This window comes from Prionailurus viverrinus, chromosome F2, assembly GCF_022837055.1.
Source record: "Prionailurus viverrinus isolate Anna chromosome F2, UM_Priviv_1.0, whole genome shotgun sequence".
Lineage (NCBI taxonomy): Eukaryota > Metazoa > Chordata > Mammalia > Carnivora > Felidae > Prionailurus > Prionailurus viverrinus.
In genome coordinates this window covers 44,527,337-44,553,133 of record NC_062578.1, presented here as the reverse complement: position 1 = coordinate 44,553,133, position 25,797 = coordinate 44,527,337, and the positions used below count along the sequence as shown (strand labels likewise).

Below are 25,797 nucleotides of genomic sequence, written 5' to 3'. Positions count from 1 at the left end.
TAAAAAGCATCATTTCGGGGCGCCTGGGTGGCGCAGTCGGTTAAGCGTCCGACTTCAGCCAGGTCACGATCTCGCGGTCCGTGAGTTCGAGCCCCGCGTCAGGCTCTGGGCTGATGGCTCGGAGCCTGGAGCCTGTTTCCAATTCTGTGTCTCCCTCTCTCTCTGCCCCTCCCCCATTCATGCTCTGTCTCTCTCTGTCCCAAAAATAAATAAACGTTAAAAAAAAAAAAAAATTTTTTTTAAAAAAAAATAAAAAGCATCATTTGGCCTCAAATACAGTAGCTTCCATGGGAAGGATGTCATGTTGGGGGGTCTTCATTTCTTCATGAAGTTGTTACCTGTATTGTTTCCTGCTGCTCTAAGTGCTTTGAAAGACTTGATGTCTCCTTTGACCCTTATATTCCAACTTTCTTTTTTTCTCAGGGATGTGAGATCATGCAATCATGACCAGAAACCAAGAGCCAGATGCTCAACAGACTGAGCCACTGGGTTCCCTGATTTATTTTTTTCTTTTAGTAGGCTTCACACCCAGTGGGAGCCCAATGCAGGGCTCCAACTTATGACCCTGAGATCAAGACTTGAGCTGAGATCAAGAGTCAGATGCTTAGCCTAATAAGCCACCCAGGCGCCCCTAGTACATTCCTTTTATTTTTAAATTATTTTTATTTTTTTTAGTACATTCCTTTTAGATGGAGTAGTTCTGAGGTATGGACTGTGCTACAATTTGACAGTTCTCTTTGTGATGATGATTAGGTTATTTCTAATTTGTAACTTCGAGTAACATTCTGTACAGGTTTCTTTGCCTGTATGTGCTAAAGTCCTCTAGTTAGATGCTGGTAAGTGCAGTTGCTAGAGTGCAGGGTTGTGGGCATTTTTAGTTTCACTAAAATGTCCATTTGCACGAGCATGCCTGTTTGCATTCTCGCTAGTAGTGTATAAGAGCTCCATTTTTTACATCCTTGTCATACATACTAATTTTTGCTAAGCTGTTTGTTTTAACTTGCATTTTCCTGATTGCCAGCAAGTTTAAATATTTTTTGAGAGAGAGGGAGAGTGTGTGGAGGGGGGGGGCGGGTAGACAGAATCCTAAGCAGGGTCCATGCAGCACAGAGCCTGACGTGGGGCTTGATCCCACGACCCTGGGATCATGATCTGGAGCTGAAATCCAGAGTCGGACCCTTAACCAACTGAGTCACCCAGGTGCCCCAAATACTTTTTTTCAATGCATATTGACCATTTCCCATATACACATACCTTGTGTTTAAAGTTAAACTAGCAATATTTACACAGAATACCATCCTCTGAAGTGGTGAACTTTAATACTGTATAAAAAAAAAATCCCAACTTGTTAATTCAAGTACATACGTTCTATGATTTTATGCATACATCCATATACATATATCAAGGTAAAAGTCCAAAACAAAAAAATAGCTTTTCCTATGGCCAGTGTTCTACAGAATTCAGACTGCAAACTATTTTGTAGTCAAATGAGATTGCAACACACTAAGGCAGGACAAGGCAAAAGCAAATCAGGTCCACAGTATGTTACAGAATATCTTGCATAGCTTACTTGCTCTCACTTGATAATCGTATTTTAGGATTCTGAAGGATTTTTCTTTCTCAATAAATGTATGCAAGTTAGTGTACACTTTTTGTCTTTGTTCTATAGCAAACCAGCTCTCTCAGTACTACTTATGTTTTACTTGACAACCTAGAAGTAACAACAGCCTGAGCTTTGGGGGCTCCGAACTGCTTTCACTGTCAGCCTTGATACGATGTACAAATATGTAGAGCATTTCAAATCCTCATCTGTATCTCAGGCGATTTTCCAGGGCTTCCATCCTCTGTGTCATTTCTTCTAGTAAATCTCAAATTAAGGAAGAGGAATCTGAATTGCCTGTTTTTATTTGCATTCAAATACAAACTTGATTTATCTACATAAAAATTTGTCCTGAAAAATAAAAATTTTTCCACTTCTGTTAAGTTTTTTTTTTAATTTTTTTAAAGTTCATTCATTTTTAGAGAGCGACAGAGCATGAGTGGGGGAGGGGCAAAGAGAGAGGGAGACACAGAATCCGAAGCAGGCTCCATGCTCTAACTGACAGCACAGAGCCCAACACGGGGCTCAAACCCATGGACCATGAGATCATGACCTGAGCCAATGTTGGATGCTTAACCAACTGAGCCCCCCAGGTGCCCCTCTGTTAAGAATTTTTAAACTCTGACTTGAAGGTTTTCATTTAACACATGCTATCAACACTATAAATCTCTTTCGGGTTAAATGTTTCTTTAACATCAAAGCCAGAGAGTTCAGTTAAAATTCTTTTAGAAAAATGTTTAATTCTACTCACATCTGTGTGCTTGTAAAGTAGTTTGCCATAGCACACCTTTGGGAGCCAGAGTGATAATGTTGGGAATGTGAAGAGAAGGATGAGGCCTTAGTAAATAATGTCAGGAAAGAAAAGAGATTAGGGAGTTTTCACCCATGATGCCAGATACAGCGAAAAGGTACCAGCCTTGAAGTCTTAAGACCTATGCTCTTTTTTTTTTTAATCTAATGTTTATTTTTGAGAGAGAGAGAGAATGTGAACAGGGGAGGGACAGAGAGAGAAGGAGACACAGAATCAGAAGCAGGCTCCAGGCTCTGAGCTATCAGCACAGAGCCCGATGTGGGGCTCAACTCAAGCACAGCAAAATCATGACCTGAGCCGAAATGGACGCTTAACCGACTGTGCCACCCAGGGACCCCTATGCTCTTTTATATGTAACTTCCTTAGTCACTTCTGAAACACCCTCAGAAGTGGGGTGGGAAAAGGCAGAGGAGAGGGGCATTAGAACAAGCATTTGTCTTCACGTAAGCTCCTTAATCCCCTCCACCCATCCCCTTGGTGACAGAGTGAGAGCCTGGATTCATCACCCACGTTAACCACTGTCAGGTTGTTTTACTTGAGGGAGCATATTTCCAGCTTTCAGAAAGGGAATTGCTACATCTGTTCCTTATTATATCAACCCATTGGCACAGAGATAGTTCAGGATTCAACCATTTCCCTATAGGCTAATTGATGCATGTGGAGATAGACATCAGCCAGCTTTAGTAAGCTTACTGTAATTTGAAGTTCAGAGCAGCTGGCAGTATAAAAACACTGAATCCTTATTTCTCCATTATCTCAAAGCATTCCTTTTATTTGTAATAATTGGTTTAATGAATCATTGGACCCTGCTGTTCCCTTGATAGCATGTTTCATCTTAGAGTGCTGATATAAAAGATCTCTGCTGCCAAACAAACAAACAAAAAACCCTAGTCTTCTAGCAACTACACACTGACCAACTGTGGCTGCAGTATGGCTTGGGGCCAAAGGAAAGGTCTGGAGTTTAGATGGAGTTTGAAACCTCTTCAGTCCACATTCTTTGCCTGTACTTACAGTACCTTTGATGCACATCAGACCCAGTACATTTCCTTTTCCTCCCAGCAGAGAGGCAGTTAAATTTTCAGTCTGTTTTCTCTTTACTTTGCAGACTTTTACTTTCCTGGCAGACTGGCCTTCCTGCTAAACCCCTAGAACAGCAGATAGCAACTACGTGCTTGACCCTGGCCACGAAGCTTGGTTTGCCCTTGGCTCTCAAACACCTATCAGGTTGCTTAAGTAAAAAAGCCTTTCTGGGAGTTCACTACTCTTGACTTCATGGAAATAGCTTCATTTGATATACACCCACAGATAGTATTTGTGAAGTTTGGGAAGATTCTTTGCATTGCACATAGAAGCATAATACTAGAAAAGGATATAGCGTTGTGTTAACTTTCTCACTTCTTCATTTGCAAGGTTCTGGAACATTATTAGGTTTTCACATTTGCATTGATCGTGTTTTTCTTCCAAAGGACTTCCTGAGAAAGCACACGGAAAGTGTTCACTCACCTCTATAACCCACCAGGCTTCCCAGATGCATAATAATAGGACTGAATCAGCATACGGAAGAAACCAAAATGAAGGAACTGTTCAACTTTTTCCGCACAGCCAAATCCAATAAATACCAGGAAAGGGTCGTGTACACTTCCAACACTGCCTTTCGTGTGGACTGCAGGGAAGGCTGCCCCAGTTTCTTTCAGTTAATTTTTTTTGAGTTCTCATTTCACTTAAGCTGTTCTCTTATCCTCTATCCTGGTTCCTCCTCCCTCCTTACTTTTCCTCCTCTCAGGTGAGTTTGTTGGCAAGCTAAGAGGCTGGTATCACGTTCCCTTCTAGTAATACTGTATTTGGAATTACCTGAAGATTTTGTTGAATGGAAAAGCTTTTGTGTGGACCGTGAAACACTGTCTTCTTCAAACAGATATCGGTGTTGCACTGCAAAATTAGAACAGGAAAGTAGGTCTCGGATATTTATGGTGACTGGCTCAGATTCTGTAAAGAGAAACAAAACTGAAGTCAAACCTGCTTACCACGGTTGTGGTTCTAAGACAGCCATCAGCTGTCTCAGTAAGGTACTTGATGTTCCTAGCATGTAGTACACGGCTTTACTTTGGGGACATACTGTGGCAAAAGACTCAGCAGAGAGGCTATTACCAAATAGGGCTTAAAGTGGAGAGTAAATATTTCCTATCTGACCAAGGGAAAAAAGCCATAGTTAACGTAATTCAAATCTTACTCACTTTCACTCCTTTACAACTTTTGTCTGAGGGTGGAAGCATCCACCAAAGGTTCTAGAAACACTGCTTTTTAAAATTTACCTATTGGCTTTTTAGGATTTTACCTGTTGGCTGGTGGGCCTTCTTTGGCAGTTCCCCTGCTGGGGAGTCCTGACTTCCGTCGGAGTCTTCCAGAGCTGAGAGGAAAAAGATGACCAACAGGAGTGACAGCTGTCTGCATGCATGTGTGCTCTTTAGGAAACTGGTCCCAGACCAGCTCCTTACCTACCAGCTGTAACCCAAGGGATTTTGGTTTTATTTGGTGATGCCAGTTTCAAGAAGCAATTGGTTCCCAGGGTAATCCAAGATCACTCTGGGGGTGTTCTCTAGTAAGAGAAACCTGGACCCCTCAAGTGCATCTTCCTTAAGAATGCCTCCAAAAATGTCATGTCTACAAGGTGGGTGGGGAAGAAACTTAAAGTTGTCCAAGGACTAAGCTCTAGTGGCAAAGGCTCCACTGAACATTCCAGTTTGAACTAAGCCTAGAGGTGAAATCAAATCTACTCGCATCAGAAATTGGAAAGGCCTGGGGTGCCTGAGTGGCTCAGTCGGTTAAGCGTCCGACTTTGGCTCAGATCATGAACTCATGGTTCGTGGGTTCGAGCCCTGTGTCGGGCTCTGTGCTGACAGCTCAGAGCCTGGAGCCTGCTTCAGATTCTGTGTCTCCCTCTCTCTCTGCCCCTCCCCCACTCACACTCTGTCTTTCTCTCTCTCAAAAATAAATAAACATCTAAAAAAATTAAAAAACAAAAGAAGAAATTTGAAAGGCCTTTCCTCCCTGGGTCCCCCTTCATCTCGTTGTTCTTTCCTTTAGAGGAGTGAAACACATGATTTCGCTTGGGATTTTACTGGTGACTGAACCTGGGACATAAGTAGGGGAGCTGGGCAGAGCTGCTATAGAGAAGCTTCCTGGCCCAGGAGTGCAGTGGAGATAAGCAGAGGGAGCTCTTGGACATAACGGAATCTACATTCTGTAAATAGGAGTGCTCCGTGCAGGAAGGCATTCTTTAAAAATTTGAAATATGAACCCCTTTCTACTCCATCATAGGCATATCCTGAAATTGTGCATCAGCTCTCTGATGTGTATAATGGTTGTTTCGTAGTTAAATGATCATTTCTGTGGGGGTTTTCTGGGGATTAAGTATACTGGTGTGTCAAAAGATTTATCATACTGCTCAGCACGCAGCAAGCACTCATCAATTCTAGCTGTTCCTTTTGTCCTCTCTCTCTCCCGTTCCCCTTTTTGTGCTTAGTGTTTCCAGGCATTACTGGCCCTGAACACCAGGGAGGCACTTTTTTAAGCACTTTGAAGGAAGAGGTTGAGAATTTCTCATTCAGGGGTCCATGCCGTCCTGTGTGATGTGAGGACCTCTCCTATAGGTAAGCGATAGTACCTTCACATATGCCTTTCTTTAGTTTTTCACTTATCTCTCCCATCGTACTGAAGTCTTCGGCATAGAAGAGATGCTTGTCCGTGGGCTCAGAGGCAATCTCTTGTAGTTCTTCCTCAATAGCTTTTCCTACCCCGACAGCATACATAGTTATACCTAAGTTGCAGAGCAAATTAAGAACAAGGTAGTTAGAGCTGTGCTCCCGGGGTCTGGAAGTTGTCTGTACGGCACCCAGAGCCAGGTGGGGATTAAGTGGTGTGACTTGAGGGGTCCATGTCCCCCTCCCTTTGTTTCTCCACCATTTCTGTTTTGGCCCTACGGAAAACAATGAGGGGTTTCCAAGAGGGAGGAAGGTGAAACCTCTAAGGGAAATTGGGAGCTAGACCACCAACCTGTTGCTCACCTCAGGGCAAGGTCATTTAACAAACCTTCAGCTTCTGCCTGAATTAGCCTTAGGGATAGAGTAGAAAAAAGCACTATCTTATGGCTTACTAAATGGGAATCTCTTCGGGGAGAATTCTAAGAAACAGGTCAATTTATGACCTTCTAACCTAGATTCTACTTCTCCAAGGTACAGGACAGGATCCTTAAAGGAGGGGGTGGGAGGGCGGGGCAGGGAAAGCTGCTCTCCACTCACATCTCTTGGAAGGACAAAGCCTTATGAGGGGTGCTAAACTGAAAAGGGAAATCTGCAGACCAGTGGAAATCCCCAAAGTGTGAAAGAAAGAACAAACCCAAGTACCAACCTTAGATTTCAACAGGGACATGAAATTGCTCCAAAAGCTTTTCTAAACAACAGAAACCACTAGACTGCCTTCCTCCATAGGTGCTTCACTTGAAAGTAAAACATGGTAAGAACTTAAATTCTGCCTGATTTTCAACATTTTTTTAGCACTGATATCTTGCTCTGGTTAATTCATTAGGCTAGATTTTTTAATTTTAAATACACATAAAAATGGCTCGTTAAGCCAAGGGGAAAGAGTTATGTCTTGTTCTAAGTCTGTATAAGGTCAATAGGCGAGTTCAACATATTTGTCCAGGAGCCCAGTGACCTGATCAAACTCCCTAAAAAGGAGAACTACTATTTTAAGATTATATTAGCTATGCATAGGAATAATTAAAGTCATCAGAGGATGTCACTTCAGGTAAATCTTGTTGGTTAAAAAGTTTTTTTAATGTTTATTTTTGAGAGAGAGAGACATAGCGTGATCTGGGGAGGGGCAGAGAGAAAGGGAGACGCAGAATCTGAAGCAGGCTCCAGGCTCTGAGCTGTCAGCACAGAGCCCGATGCGGGGCTTGAACCCACGAACCATGAAATCAGGACCTGAGATGAAGTCTGATGCTTAACTGACTGAGCCACCTAGGCGCCCCATATCTTGTTGATTTTAGAACCAAATTTCACCTACCACTTACCTGTCTTTGGGTGATTTGTGGAAATTTAAGTAGGGGAAAGAGTAAGGTAGATGGGTCTTAATGGGACAAATAACAGGGCTAACCACTGTCTTTGGAAACAAGATGCTTCCCCGTGTGCGCTTTAAAAATGCAGGGTAGAGGTGGGGCACCTGGTCGTGCGGCAGATTCAGCATCCAACTCTTGATCTCAGCTGGCGTCAGGATCTCACAGTTCATGAGTTCGAGCCCCGCATCAGGCTCTGCGCTGTTTGGGATTTTGTCTCTCCTTTCTCTGCCCCTTCCCCCACTTGTTCTCTCTCTCAAAATAAAGAAATAAACTTAAAAAATGCAGGCTAGTGGGGTTCATGGGTTTGACATGAGCTCTAGCAAGCTAGTCTGGAAGCAGAGGAACTGAGTATGAGCAGCCAGTTTCACAGTCCACTCAGATGATTTAGAACAGGACACTTTTTGTGGCTACTATTCTATTGGGCTAGAGGAAAAGGAGTCAATGTTCTATTCTTGGACAATAGAAAGAGGAGGTACAATACCAATAAAATGGCCTCCTTCACAAAGCGTCGTTGAATGTCAGTGTGAGCCAGCCTTTCTGTGGGGAGGAATGGAGTTCACTAACGGGATTGCTAGTACTTTCTCTCCTTGTTCATGGACTCAGATTAGTCACACACGTCCTATGTGCCGTGCCTGGTCAGGGCACGCCGTAAAGTCTTAGGCGAAGGCCTGGTCTGCACACCCTTTCCCCCCTTATAGGACTTGTTAAAGCAATGTACCCTCAACAAGTTCTTAAAGAAAGTGGCTTTCAAGCAAACTGCTGCAAAGTCTCAAGTTTCCTCATCTCCCCGAGGAATCCAGTCACTTCACCTTACGCTACCTCTCCCGACCATCCTAGCTTTCAGGTTTCCTTTTCGGAAGGCCGTATTCCTCTGCCATACTTCACATCTCTGCACAACTCACGTGAGCTCAAGCCCCGTCTCCCCCACCTTAGGCACTGTGCTTGTATGGCTGTGCTTGCCTGAATAAGAGCCTAGAGTGGTAATCTCTTCCAACATTTTGATTTTCTCAGAAGCTAACCTTTGCCTCCTACAAACACAAGAGTGTTTGCTATCAGAAGGCTATTGTGCTTTCAGAGTTCACCTGAAGCACTGGTTTAAAAAAAAAAAAAAAAGTATCAGCAAAAGTTCCTCCCACCAGGAATCTATTTTTACCGAACTCTTGAGGTGATTCTAAAGCCACCAGACCAGTGTTTGGAAACGGTCATATATCTATCTGCGGTTAAACAGCACGTGCAGACTCGCTTCTCTCCCCTGGAGGTCACACACTGGGAAATCGCAGTTGGTGACTACTCAGGAGTGTTTGGTGTCTAGACTAACAGCACAGCCCGCAAGACGCCCGCCTCCCAAGTCCTGGACGCCCGCGGGCTCCCTTTACAGCCTCTAGGTGGCAGTGCAGCACAGGTGAATGAGCACTTGCCGCGAAGCCTCTCCCAGTGCTCAGAGGCCCTCACTCCTGTCACCCACCACCCTTTGACCACCCGGTGAGTTTAAGAAACCCGAACCTGAAGTGATGTAAGCCACACCTCCATCCCTTATTACCGTTGGCCTGGGCTTTACTGGCCCATTCCGAGACGTCATCTTGAGCCCGTCCATCTGTGAACACGATGGCCACTCTGGGCACCCGTGCGGAGAGAGGTCTGGCCCCTTCTACTTGGGTAAAACTTCTCTCAAACATGTGTTTCAGGGCCAGCCCGGTCATAGAGCCCTTGCCCATGTATTTTATGTGGGCCACGGCTTTCTTCATGTCTTTGGCCGAGCTGAAGTTTCTCAGGGTAAACTCTGTGCGGACCTGCGTGGAATACTGGAGCAGTCCCACGCGAGCAGCTTTGGGGGAAATCACCAAGGAATCTATAATGCCAGTGACAAACTGCTTCACAATCTCAAAATTCTCTTCTCCGAGGCTCTTGGATCCATCGATCACGAAGACCAGGTCAACTGGGCCTTCAGTGCATCCTGCAGGAAGGAGAGGAAAGGTGAGGTAGTTAAAGGGTCACGTAGAAGAAAACTACGCTGCAGTTGGAGGCTGAGCCACTTTGGAGAACTACCTTTGTTCTTCAGAAAGAACAAAAGCAGAGCCTGCTCCAAAAGCAGGCGGAAGGTGTGGGAGTCAGGAGCCATGATAATTTTCACATCTGCCTTCTCATGTGGCTTGTTAAATTGATAAAAAGAGTGTTTTTCGTAAGCAAAATCACACAACAGAGGCACAAATCGTCAGGGGAATCAGGTCCACACCGTACTCTGGGTCACTGACAGCCAAGTCTGGCAGGGACTGTGTCTAGAGTACTGTAGGGCCTGACAGCTTCCAAAAGATTCCTATAACTTCCCTCCAGGAGGGTGACATCACCCCAGTGCTGGCATTCTGACAGACGGCAGAGAAGGAAATCCTTAAATTCAGCTCAGCCATCATCTCTTCCAGGGAGTTCTCCCTAGGAACCCAGCTTGTATTACTCTCTCTCTGTGTACTCCTAATAACGGCTAATGTATTCAACGAAAATTGGCTTCTTGAGCACCTGCTTCACGCAAGGCAGCAGGCAGGATTGCAAGAGGGACCAAGGCAAAATCCCCCACATGAAAGTGCTTACAGTCCAGGGTAGTTGGTACAGTCCACACGGCACACTAGCTACCTGAGGATGTGTCGATCTCTCTGGTCTGCAAGTTCCTCCTCTGGTCTCACTTCTGTACCCCCACACCTGGCACGCAGCAGTTGTTCAATAAATGTTTGTTGGCAGATTAAATGACAGAGGTGGTGCCCATTGGGGAGCACACCTATAAGTAGCCTCCTGACCTATTCAAGCTGAAAAATGAATCATCACTGTGAATTCTTGATCTATATGGAAGCTATTCAGGCAACTCAGACGGTTGGCAGGAAAGCTCTACGTGACTACTAAAGCAATCTGGCCGTGGACAGACTTTGTTATTTAGGGCCGCATAAATCAAATTTACAGATCCTGAATGAATGATCTCATTTCAAACGGTCTACAGTATGTGATATAACATTCTCTTTTATATATCAAGCAGTTGTCTAATATTTGAAAGTAGAGCACAACAATAGAAACAATATAAACACGGACACACAAAAGCAAAATATTTCTGGGCATGGGCCCAATTAATATGCAGTGTGTGTGGGGGGGGGGGCGCGCGCGCGTGTGCGTGTTGGGGGATTGAGTTCTCCTTTCCCATTAAGTTCTTGTCCCTATTATTTAACTTATTGATTGCTTATTAGTAAAAGAAGAAAGGACAGTTCAGAGCTTCATTTACATTCATAGCCTATTCTTGAATCGAAAGGAAGGAAGAAAAAAAGAAAGAAAAGAAAGGAAGGAAAGGAAAGGGAAGGAAGGAAGGAAGAAAAAAGGAAGGAAGGAAGGAAGGAAGGAAGGAAGGAAGGAAGACTCTCAGGAGGCATGCACAGGGCTCTCTAGCAGACTGCAAAAAGACTGGAATAATTTTCCAGCAGTAGGTCTGTTTTCTCCCCTCCCCCACACACTCTTCTTAACAGAACAAAATCAGTACCTGCAGCCTCCATGCACAGAGGCACAGAAGGCTTCTCCAGGAAATAAGAACACTAGGTAGAGTGGAAGAGCACAAGGCAAGAAGTGCTAGATTTTTGCTTTCAGACCTGGGAAGAATGATAGCTCCCTTGCTGGCTACTCGTTTGCAGGACGGTCACTCCAACTGCAGCTGAGCATTTTCTTTTGGTAGTTAAGTCAAGGAGACTGCAATGGAGCTGTGATTTGCTTTCAGAACATAATTTTCACAGAGTTCCAGAATTTCAGGGTTGGACAAGACCGTTAAAGTCACTCGTGCAGCCCTCCTGTTGCTTGCATCTTTACAATATCCCTACCCAGCAGCCAGTTCAGCCCGGACCTGAACACCTTTCCTGATGGAGAAGTCATCACTTCACCATTGAAGCCCCATCTCTGGACATCTCTGCGGTTGATGATTACAAGAGCTGCCACTTGTCAAGCAATTAGTATGTGCCAGCACCGGGCTAAGAACCTTCAAATACCTGATCTCATTGATTTCTCATGACATTTCTGTGAGGTATTATCCTCATATTATAGCTGAAGAAATGGAGACTCAGAGAAGTTAAATAATTTGTCCAAGGTCACACGAGTACTAAGAATAGGGTCAAAGTCCAGGTCTGCCTGACTCAAAGCTCATGATCTTAACTAATTAATCACACGGCTTCCCTGAAAGTGTCTCTGTCCTGCTTCTGGGCTGTAGTTTCTCTTCACTGTTCTTTCTTTCCCTGGGGGTATGTTATAGATCATGAATGAAGTCACTGTCACTTTGGCATTTGAATGGTACCTTAGGTCTTTTTCTATAAAGATCCCGTTTCTTCCTTCATTTTTCACTTGACATCACACTGAATGAACATTGCCACTGTGATGGTTTCTAAATCTTGCTTGTCACTATCATTTTCTTTAAATATGTTTTCCTAAAAAATAATACATATACTGGAACTGAATTCAAACAAACATTACAAAACGGTATATGTATATGTATATGTATATGTATATGTATATGTATATGTATATATGTATGTGTGTGTATATATCTCTATATTTACATAATACAAATAGAAGTGGAATTGCCTTTAAAATATTGCCAGAGGCCCCTGGGTGGCTCAGTCAGTTAAGTGTCCGACTCTTGGTTTCAGCTCAGGTCATGATCTCACAGCTTTGTGGGCTCTGCACTAACAGTGTGGAGCCTTCTTGGGAGTCTCTCTCTCCCTCTCTCTCTGGCCCTCCCCAGCTTGTACTGTCTAACTTTAAATTAAAATAAAATATTGCCCAACTGCCCTCCTAAATGTTGGTACCAATTCAGACACCCAGTTGATAACTTTATGACTGCCTATTACACTAGACCTTTGTCAACATAAGGACTCATCAACCTTTCTGATCTCTGTAATAGGTAAGAAAAAAAAGGTATCATAGCTTTAATCTATCACTATACATCAGCTCTTTTTTAAAAATGGTTTTTATGTTTTATGTTGTGTTTAGAAAGGTCTTCTTCTCTATTCTGAGATTATAAAATAATTTTCTTAAGATTTTTTTTCTGCTACCTTGGAGGGGTTTTTTTTGTTTTTGTTTTATTGGTTTTTTGTTTGTTTGTTTTTTAATGTTTAAACTTTGCTCTATCTCTCTCTTCCTAAAATGCAATGCCCAGAACTGAATGTCATTCCCTGGCACAGAGCAGAAGACAAGTCTTACCTCTTTGTTTCCAGATATTCTTATTCACCCTAACATTGCTCTAGCCTTTTGGCTGATAGTGAACTTGCTGTCAACTAAAACCAAAAGTTTTTCCACAGGTGCTTTAGTTAAGCTCTATTATGAGACAAGCAGAGAGGTGAGGGATTTGTTTCCTGAAAATACTCCAAAGAGCAATTGCTCCCAAACCAAATTAAAGCAGAAATCCAAGTTCAGATCACTTACTCTTGCACCGTCTTCCATCCTCAGCTAGAACAAATCCCTCTGAGCATTTGCAGATGTAGGAGTTGCCACGATTAACACAAATGTGTTCACAGCCGTGGTAGGTCGATTTGCAGATATCCTTCCCTGAGGGAAATGCAGAGAGTTGAGAAACCCCATCCATGCAGGAATGAGCCGGACTGAATGGTCAAGTCAGGACAGATCACAGAAGGAATCCATTTTTAAAAAACACATCCTTATTATAAAGGAGAATTAAGCCTTTTTTATTAAGATTTTTTTTAGTGTTTATTATTTATTTTCGAGAGAGACAGAGAGAGAGCATGAGCAGGGGAGGGGCAGAGAGAGAGGGAGACACAGAATCCAAAGCAGGCTCCAGGCCCTGAGCTGTCAGCACAGAGCCCGACGTGGGGTTCGAACCCACGAGCCGTGAGATCATGACCTGAGCTGAAGTCAGACGCTCAACCGACTGAGCCACCCAGGCATTCCTAGACCTTCTTCGTTTTAATACTCAGGACAGGGAGTGGAAAGGGAGGAGTTTCCTCTCAGAAAGCCCCAGCCCCCACAAGCCTGAATGGTAAGATGGGTGAGCGGGTGTCCTGTATTTCTTATTAGTTTTTGGAATCATATGAAGTTGCTTTGGGTTTTGATTTTCCCAAGCTACTGATTTTTCCCCGTAGATATCCCAAACACCCCAGCCTTAATTAATGAGCATTTCTAATGTGTGAGGTACTTTAAACATTTCAGAGTAGTCACACCCTTCAAGCTTCACAACGTCCTGTGAGGAGAGGAAATCAGGCACAATTAGAGCTGTGTATACATGAAGAAACTCAGAAAATGTCGTGGAGTTGCCCGAGGTCAACAGGGCAAGTTGAGAGCATGGCTGAGACGGCTGTCCCCTGTGCATTCCTCCCCCATCACATGAAAGCCTGTGGCTCTTTTCTGTCGTTAGCTCCCTAGAAAGAAAGCTTCCGGTAGAACAGGGTTAGTCACTCCAGATCCCCCCAGAAGTGGGAATGGGGGTGTCTGACCTAGTGACCAAATTCCAAGAAGTAGGCGTCGTGCCCGGTGTACAAGTGTATAACCGCTCAACTTACTGAGCAAAAAACACGCTGCAGGAACAAATGGTGTCCGTGTGGACGCCTGCGTTTACAGAAACGAAATCATGAGCCAACAGCTCGGGCAGACACAAGGAGCAGAGCCGTGGACGTGGTCCCCACAGTGCAGAGTGAAGGCAAGACAGGAGGGCGCAGGGAGGCCAGGGTCCCACGGGCATCCCCGGACTCAGCCGTTCCAACAGAACTCTTGGTAAAGGTAGAAGCCCCTCTTCCCAGTGGAGGAATGAGGAACGTGGGCTCCACTCAACCCGGCTTTGCTGACATGTGGGACGCCCCCAGTGGTCTCAAGGGAGTCTGGGAGGAGATTCCCCCGAATCAACTTCAAAAGCAAATGCACTGATTTTGTCTTAACTAAAACAGAGCCATCCTGCCCATTGGAGCATAGTGTCACAAAAGCAAGACAGCTTCAAAAGTCCCCCAAATAGGGATTAGCAGCTCAGAATCTCACAGTGGAGAAAGATCCCTGCCCTGTGCTCTCCTAATGCCCACTCCACTGGGTGCATGTGTCTCCATCTGTCTCTCTCTGGATGCTGTGATGGTTCATTTTATTTGTCACCTTGTCTAGGCTATGGTGCCCAGCTATTTGGTCGAACACCAGTCTAGATGTTGCTGTGAAGGTATTTTTTAGATGAGATTAACATGTCAATCATTAGACTTTGAGTAAAGCACAATACGGTCCATAGAGCTGGCCTCATGCAACCATTTGGAGGCTTTAAAAGACAGAAAACTGGGGGAGCCTGGGTGACTCAGTCGGTTAAGCATCCAACTCTTGGTTTCAGCTCAGGTCATGATCTCATGGTTCGTGAGTTTGAGCCCCGCATCAGGCTTTGTGTTGACAGCATGGAGCCTACTTGAGAATCTCTCTCTCTCTCTCTCTCTCTCTCTCTCTCTCTCTCTGTCTGCCCCTCCCCAGCTCTCTCACACACTCTCTCTCTCAAAATAAATAGTTTTTAACAAAAAAGAGAGAGAGAAAGAATACTGAATCCCTGTCACCTGTACCCCAAGGAAGAAGGAATTCTGCTTCCAGACTGCCTTTGGATAAAAGCTGCAACATCAGTTCTTCCTAGGTCTTCAGTCTGCTACCCTGGATATCAGATTTTCTCTCTTTCTCCATCTGCCTCTTTCTCTGTAAATATGCGTACACACACACACACACACATACACACACACACACACACACATCCTATTGGTTCTGTTTCTTTGGGGAAGCCCTAATACACCTTCTAAGTAAACTCTCACAACCTGTACCAAGTGACATACAGAAGAAAATGATAGAGGAAAATGGATAAATAAAACCCACAGAGGGTTTTTTTTGGGTGCCTGGGTGGCTCAGTCGGTTGAGCGTCTGACTTTGGCTCAGGTCATGATCTCACGGTCCGTGAGTTCAAGCCCCATGTCAGGCTCTGTGCTGACAGCTCAGAGCCTGGAGCCTGTTTCCGATTCTGTGTCTCCCTCTCTCTCTGCCCCTCCCCCACTCATGCTCTGTCTCGCTCTGTACCTCAAAAATAAACATTAAAAAAATATCTAAAACCCACAGAAAATCCCTTAGTCCCTCTCTCACCCTCTACCCTTACTTATAAGGTCTTCCAAGAAGAAAAAGCACTGTAATTATCCTTGGATCCTCATAGTGATTGCTGGCAGAGATTCTAACTGTCCAATGATTAGCCAGGCTCTGTGGGAGGCTCTGGGCATCCACATAATGGTTGTGGAAGGGCCAGCAACTGGGAGAAAACGGACAGAAGCCAAGAGCCTGACAGCTCAGGACCTTGACCGAGAAATTCCTGAAGAATTAAGGCTGCTCCCCAACAAACACTTTCAGAGCACCCAAGGCAGGAACTTGTCATTGTAACATTGATTATAAAGGAAGATTGAAGTATTAAATGAAGCTATGTAACTGTCCAAGTCCCACAGACGGAAAAGTTCATCTCTACCTTGAGGCCACTTACTTCTGCAGCGTTTCCCGTCCTCGGCAAGCCGGAACCCCTCCCGGCACTTGCAGATGTACGACTCATCACTGTTCACACAAACGTGCTCGCAGCCATGGTCTACGGCTTGGCAGACATCTTTCCCTGGGGACAGCACAGCAAGTTACAACAATTTCGCTAACAGAAATTTCCCCCAGGCTTCACCTTGGAGGATCCATCCACCTCGGCCACCACATACCCCGGGGCTCCTTGAGCTCAGTGGTCCATGGGAGGAAGATAAAATTAAGGATGAAGTTCAGTGGCTCTAATTTAGCTTCTTCAAACTTCCTCAGTATCACCCCCCCCCCCCCCCCACTCACCAGCACCTACTTCGGTGTCTCATTAAATTCTTTCAATCATCAGCTTTCTGCAGATGCAGTTTCTGATATCAAAAGGAAACACCTTTGGTATGTCATGATTACTTAGAAGATTAAACCTCAATTTAGATTAGTGGCATTGAAATCTAATTTTGGCTTTGTCCCTGACACATGACTTTAGAGAATCACTTAACCTCTTGGAGCCTTATGTTTCCTGTAATAATTCCAGTTACCTACGTTTTCTTCAAATCTATCAACACGAGTTGCTCTTTGTAAAGTGCTTTGAGAAGCTTGTGGAGAAAATGACCGATAGGAATGAAAATCATTTGCTCAGAGTTACACGCTCCCCTTTGGGTTAAACAGAGGCGTATCATGGCCCCTCGAAGAGACTTTGCTTTCTGGGATGTAAGAATAGACTCATCATAAGGTAGTCTCTGTGAGAGATTCGTGCTACCAGCAATAACAATATTATTAAAGATGAACAGGGGCACGTGGGTGGCTCAGTCAGGCGTCCAACTCTTGATTTTGGCTCAGGTCAGGATCTCACAGTTCATGAGTCTGAGCCCTTCATCCAGCTCTGTGTTAACAGCGTGGAGTCCATTTGGGATTCTCTGTCTGTCTCTCTGTCTCTCCCTCAAAAATAAATACATAAACTTAAAAAAAAGAAGATAAGCAAAGAGAAGCTCAGAGAAGTTAAGCAACTTGTCCAGCTAATAAATGATCTTGGGATTTCTTGGATTTCAGACTGTCTTCCTATTAGAGCATAACTGCTAAATCACTGCTTCTTCCCACAGGGTATAAATAAGCAACTTCACCTGTAGCTCTAGCATTGACTTTTTTCATTCGTCCATGTGTTTGTTTGTTTTCTTTCAACAGACTTCATTTTTTAGAACAGTTTTAGATTTAGAGAACCTGGGAAGATAGCCCAGAGAGTTCCTACAGACCCCATATCCAGTTCCATTAGTGTGGGCATCTTACATTAGTGTGATACATTTGTTACAATAAACAGACCAATACTGATACATAAATACCAACTAAAGTCCCTGGTTGGTTTACATTTCCTTAGTTTTTACCTTTTTTCTGATTCCATCCAGGGCCCCACATTACATTTAGTAGTCGTGTGGCATTGGCTCCGGGGGATAACTGATTTAAACAGAGATCAGGAAGGCGGAATTCATGCAGAGAACAGACACAGGAATGTGAGGCAACTCCAGCAGAAACTTACTTTTGCAGGTTTTCCCATCTTCCCGGAGTATATAGCCTTCAAAGCACTGGCACACAAAAGAGTCTCCCCTGCTCACACACGAATGTTCACAACCATGGTCGCCCAGAGCACAGGGGTCCAATTCTGAGAATCCAGTTGGAATAAGAAAAACAGAAGAAGGAAATGATTCATACATACATCAGTGACTTATTCAATCTTAAAAGACATTTTAGACACCTTAAATTAAAGCAGTGTCTTATCCCACAATGCATGTTTCAAAACAGAAAACGTGTCTACGAACAAAAATTGTTCATATATAGTGAATAAGACAAAATCGTCTCCATAGGAAAAATGAACAAAAGACATGAAATACCATTCATAACAGGAGAGATATAAATGGCTTATAAATACTAGAAAATAAGTTAAACTTCACTGGCTATCATATATGACTGTAACGTGAACTTATCTACATATCTACTCATGTATGCACGTATGTGTCACCCTTGTCCATTCAGTCATCAACTACTTCCTGAGCCCCTGCTCCCATTCAGGCACCCCCCTAGGCTCTGGGGATTTAACAAAAGGAATAAAACAGTTTCTGCTGTTGAGAAGCTTATATTGGACAGCAGGCGTGGGAAGGGAAGGGGGGAGACAGATAGACAAATCTATGTATCAGATGGGCAAAGCGCCAAGGAGAAAAGCAGGATAAGGGAGTGAGAAGGTGCCCGGGCTGGAAGTCCCGCTGCAGTCAGATACAGTGACACTCAGCAGAGCCCTGATGAGACCAGTGAGTGTGTGGTACCTGGAGAGAACCGCACCCTCAGCAAAGAACAGCATTTGCAAACTGCAGAGGTAGGAGTGTGTGTGGCATGTTTTAAGAAAGGCAAAGAGACTAGCGTGACCCCAGCAACGCAAGCCTGGCAGGCGACAAGGCCAGTGAGGCCAGAAGTGGCAGACCATGTGGGATTCGCAGGCAGCAGGGGGATCTGAGTGAGAAAGGGGCACTGGCAGATTTTAAGCAGTGCAGGGACACGAGTGGCTTTGTTATAAAAGGAGCCGGGGCACTTGGGTGGCTCAGTCGGTGAAGCGCCCGACTTCAGCTCGGGTCATGATCTCGTGGTCTGTGAGTTCGAGCACTGCATTGGGCTCTGTGCTGACAGCTCGGAGCCTGGAGCCCGCTTCGGATTCTGTGTTTCCCTCTCTCTCTGCCTCCCCCCCCCCACTTGCGCTCTGTCTCCCTCTGTCTCAAAAATAAATACACATTAAAAAAAATTAAAAAAAAAAAAAAAAAAAAAAAGGAGCCCTCGGCGTGGGCGAAGATGGAGGACGGAAAGCTGAAAGAAACTTCCCACAATATGCCTGGTGGCCCCGACCAGGATGGTGGCACGTGGTCAGACTGTTGGCTGATTACTGAAGGTAGAGCCCACACGCTTTGCTGATGGGATGATATGAAGGGACCACCTTCGTTCATATGGATGTGATGGAAGAGTCACGGATCACTGAGCTTGTGGGACACAGCAGAACGAATGGCTTTGCCATCCACAGGGCTGGCGTGGCTTCTGTTAGTGCATCTGTGCAAACCAAGCTGACGTTGGAGAAGTCTGACACTGAGGACATGTGGGAAGTGACTTTTTATAAGAACGACACCCAGTTCCGAGAGTCGACGCCAATCATTTCAGATCGAGGAGAATTTTACAATGGAGAGGCACTGACGTGGTTAAATAAAGGCTCTGAAGTACATAATCACTGCTATAATCAGTCACGGACCACACATTTATTTCTAAGCCATTTTTGCAGTATTTCTTTTTCGGAGGGGAGTCCTGAGAAGCACCCTGTGGGGTAGTGAAGGCAGCTGTTGTTATTCTCACTTACCAGCTGGGAGCCGAAGTTTGGGAAGGTTAATGGCTTGCCAAGGTCAATTGCTACTAAGTGATACCGCCAAGACTCAAAATGTAATCTTCTGACAATAAATTGCACGTTTTCCCCAACGACACTGCATTGCTGTCTCCTAAAGTGAGCTTTCAAACATGGAGGGAAATTTGCCTGTGTCTTCCTTTGGGCGGAAGTGCTGCCAGAACCTTTGACCGATGGGAAAATGTTGCAGTAACTAAAATGATAACTGCAGAAGAGAGTCGAAGCAGAGCTGGGCTGTCCCGTTTGCTCTGAAAATGACTTACTTCTCTGAGCACAATCTAGACTCTTGATTAATGCAGAACACTCCCCGATGGCTTGGGGTAGTTCTTCACATAGTGTTGAGTGGAAATATAATTGAGTGATCCATAATACAGACAGCTGGCTGGCTGTGGAGGTGAGCATTTTTTTCCACCGTAAATTTATATCAAGAATACTCCATCTTCCAACATAATAAAATAGCTATAACTCTTTCAGTCCAGCCTTGTCAAGCCATAATCCAGACAAATACTCACCCCCTCAACCAACCACACCTCTTCTTTCTGCAGCTTCCCCCCGCATGCCCTGTCCTGTCCTCTCAGCTTCATGTCAGGCTGCCATTGAGAAGAGTGGCCGAGTCCTCCCACATACCACCTGAGCCATGGTGGTCCGCACCTGCCCCCGGCAGATGGGAGCTGCTTTCCTTTATCAGGAGCCTGCTGAGCCCAAAGCCACTGTCTACGTCACCCTTGGCTATAGACCATCACAGGAGCTCCCGGCCCAGCTTCTGAGTTCTCCTGGGTATTCCTATTAGCAGCTGTTTGAAACCTTATTGGGTGCATGCTTTTAAAGCATGTGCAGAGTTTGGGTTTTTAACCTTTTCCCTCCTTGCCCCTTCGGAGCATCTGATAAGTTAAGCGTAGAGCAGTGGTGAGTTCTCCATCTCACAGGAGCATCAGAATCACCGGCAGAGATTTTTTTAAAGGCAAAACAGACACACGATTCAGAATGCAAATGTATTAAAGGGCATACTTCCCCTAAGGAGGGGTGTCTGGCAATATCTGTCAAAGTTACAAAATGTACCTCTGACCCAGCAACTTTGCTTCTGGAATTCTCTCCTGCAGATACCCTTGTACCATATGAAGGGATATACTTTCAAGTTGTTTGAGGCAGCACTGTTTGTAATAATGACAAGGGGGAAGCAACCCAAGCACCCAGCAATATGGGACTAGCTGAGTAAATATTCAGTAAGCAGCCGCAAAAAGAATGAGAACGTTCTCTATGTAATGGTATGAAATGTCCAACATATGGTTGAGTGAAGAAAAAAAAGTCATAGAATGGGGTATATACAGTATACCATTTTTTGTGTGTGTAAGAAAAGGGAGGAAATAACATATTGGCTTTTACTCACATAAAGAAACATCTTCATAAAGAGCAAACGAATGAAAATGGTGTATTAGCTATCTGTCGCTATGGAACAAGTTACCCAAAACCTAGCAGCTTAAAACAAATAACATTTCTTATCTCACATAGTTTCTGGGGGTCTAGAATCTAGGAGCGGCTTGTCGGGGCAGTTCTGACTCAGGGCCTCTCATGAGCCTGCAGTCAAGCTGTTGGCTGGGGCTGCAGTGATCTCAAGGCTCTAGTGAAGCTATAGGACGTGCTTCTGAGCACACTCACGTCTTTATTGGCAGGATTAGGTTTCTCACTGGCTATTAGCTGGAGGCTTCAGTTCCTCAGCACGTGGACCTCTCCACGGGGCAGCTTACAACAAGGCTTCCCCCAAACCGAATGATCCAATAAACGAGAGAACACTCACTATAGCAGCCACAGTGTCTTTTATAACTTAATTTGAGAAGTGACAAGCCATCATTCTTTCCATATGCTATTGGTCACACAGACCAACAGTGAAGGAGGGGACTACACAAGTGTGTGAATCCCAGGAGATGGGGATCTCCGGCTGCCATCTTGGAGGCTGGCTACCACCACGTATGGATAGGAACTGGAGGTAGGGAATGGGATGGGAAGGCAAGAGGGGGAGCAAACCTTCTTAGTGTATGTCTTTTTGTATTGTTTTGGCTTTTCAACCATGTAAACCACTGATCTATTCTAAAAATAAGTTAAAATTTAAATAAAAATTCTTATGGGAAACAAAGCATTTACAATGAAAAGCATGCCTTTCTCTCACCTTTGATAGTCTACATCATTACTTTTTTAAAAAATTCTTGGGGCGGGGGTGGGGGGACACCCGGGTGGCTCAGTAGGTTAAGCATCCTACTTTAGCTCAGGTCATGATCTCACGGTTTGTGAGTTCAAGCCCTGCATTGGGCTCTGTGTTGACAGCAAGGAGCCTGGAGCCTGTCTCAGATTCTGTGTTTCCCTCTCTCTCTACCCATCCACTGCTCATGCTCTGTCTCTGTCTCAAAAATAAATATTTAAAAATAAAAAAATAAAAAATAAATTACAAAAAAATTTTTGAGAGAGAGAGTGTAAGTGGGCGAGAGGGGCAGGAGGTGGTGGGAAGAGAGAGAGAGAGAGAGAGAGAGAGAGAGAGAGAGAAAATTCTAAGCAGGCTCCACACATAGTGTGGAGCCTGATGTGGGGCTCGATCCCACCACCCTGGGATCATGACCTGAACCAAAATCAAGAGCCGGATGCTCACTCAGGTGCCCCTACCTCATTACTTTTAAAGCACGTACCATAATTCATTTAATCAATGTTTTATTGGATGGGCATTTAGGTGGTGCCTAGTCTTCTAGCATTATGAAATTCACTGCAGTGGATATTCTTGTGCACATGGTTTTACATGTAATGTGAAGGTATATCTGAAAGATAAATATCCAGAAGCAGAAATGTCTAGTTAAAAGGTAAGAGCATTTCCAAATTGTCTTCTAATGACGTTACATCAGCGTAAGATACTCTCTGCTTCAGGGAGGCTAGGGCGCTTCCTGGATGCCTGGCTGTTTTAAAAGCCCCACAGATGATGCCAATGAACTACCAGGGGTGGGATGTGGCAGCAGACTCAGACCTTATGCTCAGAGACCCTCTCAAGTGTCTAGATTACTCTGCGCCTCGACCACCACGAACCAAGCACCACTGTCTTCCTCTTGGGCCGCTGCATCATCTACTAGTTCCCACACACCTTTTACGCCCTCCGGTCTCATCCTGAGTCCTCTTTCTAAAAGGCGCATCTTCTCCCATCACTCCCTCCTTCTGCCTGAGACCCTGAGGATCTTCAGAAAAGACACAGGATCCTTGGCAAGGCTCCCAGGACCTTCCCTTCAGCTTCATCTTGCCCGCCCTCCCCAGCTCTGAGCGCCATCTTTCAGTGCGTGCCTCAGTGGCCCTCCCACCACTGTGGTCTGCACGGCCATCTGCCTCTCCTTCCTCCCCCACCATCTCTGGAGGTCTTCCCGGACCTCCCCACACAGGGCCTCCAAGCAGCAGGCATCTGCCTCTCTGGTAACGTCACCACTGTCACTGAACAGGTAGTCATATGTTGGTTTAGGTTTTCGCCCGCCTCCTCATCGGACTGTGTTCCCATGGGCTCTGATCAAGGGACCACAGACCATACCTGCCCTTCCCTCCATCTCCCAGTGCCCAGCGCAAGGCCTGACGCACAACAGGCCCTGTAAATACCCGGTGAGTAACAGGAGACATTTTCTGTTTTCTACTCTGAAAATCAAGGGTAACCAGACCCTCCTCCCAGGGGTTTAGTGTAGATGTTTTATTTTATTTTATTTTAATTTTTTAAATGTTTGCTTATTTTTGAGAGAGAGGGGGGGGGGGCAGAGAGAGAGGGAGAGAGAGAATCCCAAGCAGGTTCTGCTCTGTTAGCACAGAGCTTGACGTGGGGCTCAAACTGATGAACTGTGAGATCATGACCTGAGCCGAAGTCCAAGGCCAACTGACTGAGCCCTCCAGGAGCCCCAGGTGTAGATGTTTTAAACGAGAACCCTGCGGAGGGTGGATGCTGGTGGGCCTCACTCTCTCCCCTACACCAGCCTTGCAAAGTGTACCCTTCACATTTCCTCAACAAGACACCCAGTTTCTGCATGTCAGGGATGTTCTGGGTCACTCGTAAATTACGGAACCACTTGTGGTAAATTAGAAAACGCCAAAATGTGGGGGGCACCCGGCTGGTTCCGACAGAGGAGCATCCAACTCTTGATCTTGGGGTCTGGTGTTGGAGCCCCACGTTGGGTGTAGAGATTACCTAAAGGAATAAAACTTTAAAAAAGAAAAAGAAAATGCCGAAGATGGGCTGTAGTCACCTTCCTGAGCTTGGGTTCTAGCTGCTTCCTATTCAACCAAGTCTGGAAACCAGCTTGGAGTCAGCTTCTGCCCAGAGCCAGACACTCCCCTATAGGAAAGGACTCCAGTGGTTCTGAACAGGCAAAGTGAGCCACCATCCCTGACTCATGACCATGGGGTGCCTTCAGCCCTGGGAGAACGGTGGGTACCCCAGCAAGGAGATCATTCATTCAGCAGGTGTTTCTGGAGCACTATCCTCATCTTTGGGCGGAAGGGGCCAGGGCGATAAACAGGTCCAGCCTTTTATTTTGCAGTTGAGGAAGCCAATGACCAGAGAGGGGAAGTGACTCTCCCAGGGTCCCTCTGCAGAGGTGAATCGTGTCAGCTGGGCTGGGGGCAAAGGTGTGATTAGACCACAAATCCACCACCCCCGTGTTTCCAGTGGCACATGCAGTGGTCATCCTGGCTCGGTGGAGTCTACTCAGACTGGGAGGTTCGCAGAAGACAAAAGAAAATAGTTTTCTCAAGGGAGGCCAGGCCTCCAAACAGTTTAGTGGAAGTCTAAACGCTGCCGGTGATCTGTCCCCTCCTATCCTTCCAGGTCCGGTTCTCACCCGCCACCCTCTGGCACTCAATGCTCGGTACTCAGTACTCCAAACACTCAACTTTCTCCAGTTTACTCTCTGCACCTGGGCCTCTGCACACTGTTTCCTGTGCCTGGGATGCTCTTCCTCCTCTGTCTTTGGCTGTTCCAGCTGCTAAACCAAAACACCACAGACTGGGTGGCTGGGAAACAGCAGAAATCTATAGCTCACAGTTCTGGAGGCTGTAAGTCTGAGATCAGGGTCCCAGTGTGGTTGCGTGAGGACTCTCTCCCAGGCTGTAGACTTCCCCTAATATCCTCACATGGTGGGAGGGGCTGGGGGGGCTCTGTGAGATCTGGTTTATTAGGGCGCTAATCCCATTCATGAAGGCCCTCCCATGCTTAGGGCCTCATCACCCCCAAAGCCCCCCCTTCTAATATCATCGACCTTTGGCGGTTAAGATTTCAACATATGAATTTAGGAGGATGCAAACATTCGGTGCATAATACCCCCCATCTCTGGCTTGCTCTCTCCTTCAGTCTCCAGATGGCCCGTCAAACATCTCTTTCTGCGGAAACTTTCTCTAGACTAGCTGAGGCCCCCCCCGCCCCCCCGCCCCGGCGCATGCTTCCGTGGTACCTCTTCTTTCCACATCACGAGAGAGGTTTCTAATATCTTTCTTCCCTAAAAAACTTTAAACTCTGTCAGGGCAGAAACTGAACCGGCATCAACCCCAGAGAAGCCCAGCACCCAGCGTGATGCGCCCAGCCCACTGACGGTACAGGGTAAACACCCGTGGAGAATGGGAACAAACAGATCAAGAGCTTACAGAAGTACCCAGACTCAAATCCAGAGACGAGAGCGAGGACAAACTCTATTGGGAACCATCACTTATAGGAAATGGACAAGAAGACATTCGAGAAATCTCAGGATGTGGGAAGAAAACGTTTTCCCTCCAACAGCAGCCTCCTCTACCTTTCAACCTTCAGGAGGCAGGTCCACACGTGTAATTAAACCCTCAGCGTGAATGAGATCTACAATTTGTGATCAGGATGATGACACATTTCGGGACAAAGCACAGGTTTTTAGGTTTTTAGGACCCACATCTAGCAGCCCTGTGTCCGGATGCGGGCTGAGCGCTCACATCTGGATCCCACATCCGATGAGTCACGGATGTCTGTGGTACAGCGATCATAAGGTCACGTGTTCCGGGGACTCGCACCTCTGCGGTGATGACAGATGGCAATCCTGTGTCTGCGGTTCCACGTAGGAGGTTGTTGAACCAACCCCACCCCAGAGGCAGGAGAGCCACAGGGGCCTGCCAAGAGGGTAACGAGGCCCGGGAGATAGAATTACACCATTTTCTGGCATTTTTTTATAATAAAACTAGGAGCAGCCAATCATTTGCTGACTCTGTAATGGCTTTTGCTGAGACAAACCAAAAAAATAGCTGAAGTGAGACTACTTTTACAGGGCATCTCAATCTGGGCAAGAGGTCCTGAATCA

At 45.5% G+C, this 25,797-nt stretch overlaps 1 protein-coding gene across 4 annotated transcripts in view; it reads right to left on the bottom strand.

Annotated features, from left to right (window-relative positions):
• Positions 1-1,300: 1,300 nt before the first annotated feature.
• Positions 1,301-25,797, bottom strand: part of MATN2 (matrilin 2) — a 136,958-nt gene continuing 112,461 nt past the window's right edge. The window contains exons 11-19 of one of the 4 annotated variants that reach the window (XM_047842136.1): positions 17,585-17,716; positions 16,025-16,147; positions 12,967-13,089; positions 9,071-9,484; positions 6,076-6,228; positions 4,747-4,818; positions 4,263-4,397; positions 3,785-3,883; positions 1,301-1,861 (exon numbers count right to left, since the gene is read on the bottom strand). In XM_047842136.1, coding sequence (XP_047698092.1) covers positions 1,806-1,861; positions 3,785-3,883; positions 4,263-4,397; positions 4,747-4,818; positions 6,076-6,228; positions 9,071-9,484; positions 12,967-13,089; positions 16,025-16,147; positions 17,585-17,716 — 1,307 coding nt within the window. In that variant the 3' untranslated portion in view covers positions 1,301-1,805. The remainder of the gene's footprint in view (positions 1,862-3,784; positions 3,884-4,262; positions 4,398-4,746; positions 4,819-6,075; positions 6,229-9,070; positions 9,485-12,966; positions 13,090-16,024; positions 16,148-17,584; positions 17,717-25,797) is intronic. The other 3 variants (XM_047842138.1, XM_047842137.1, XM_047842139.1) reach the window with 3 other exon arrangements.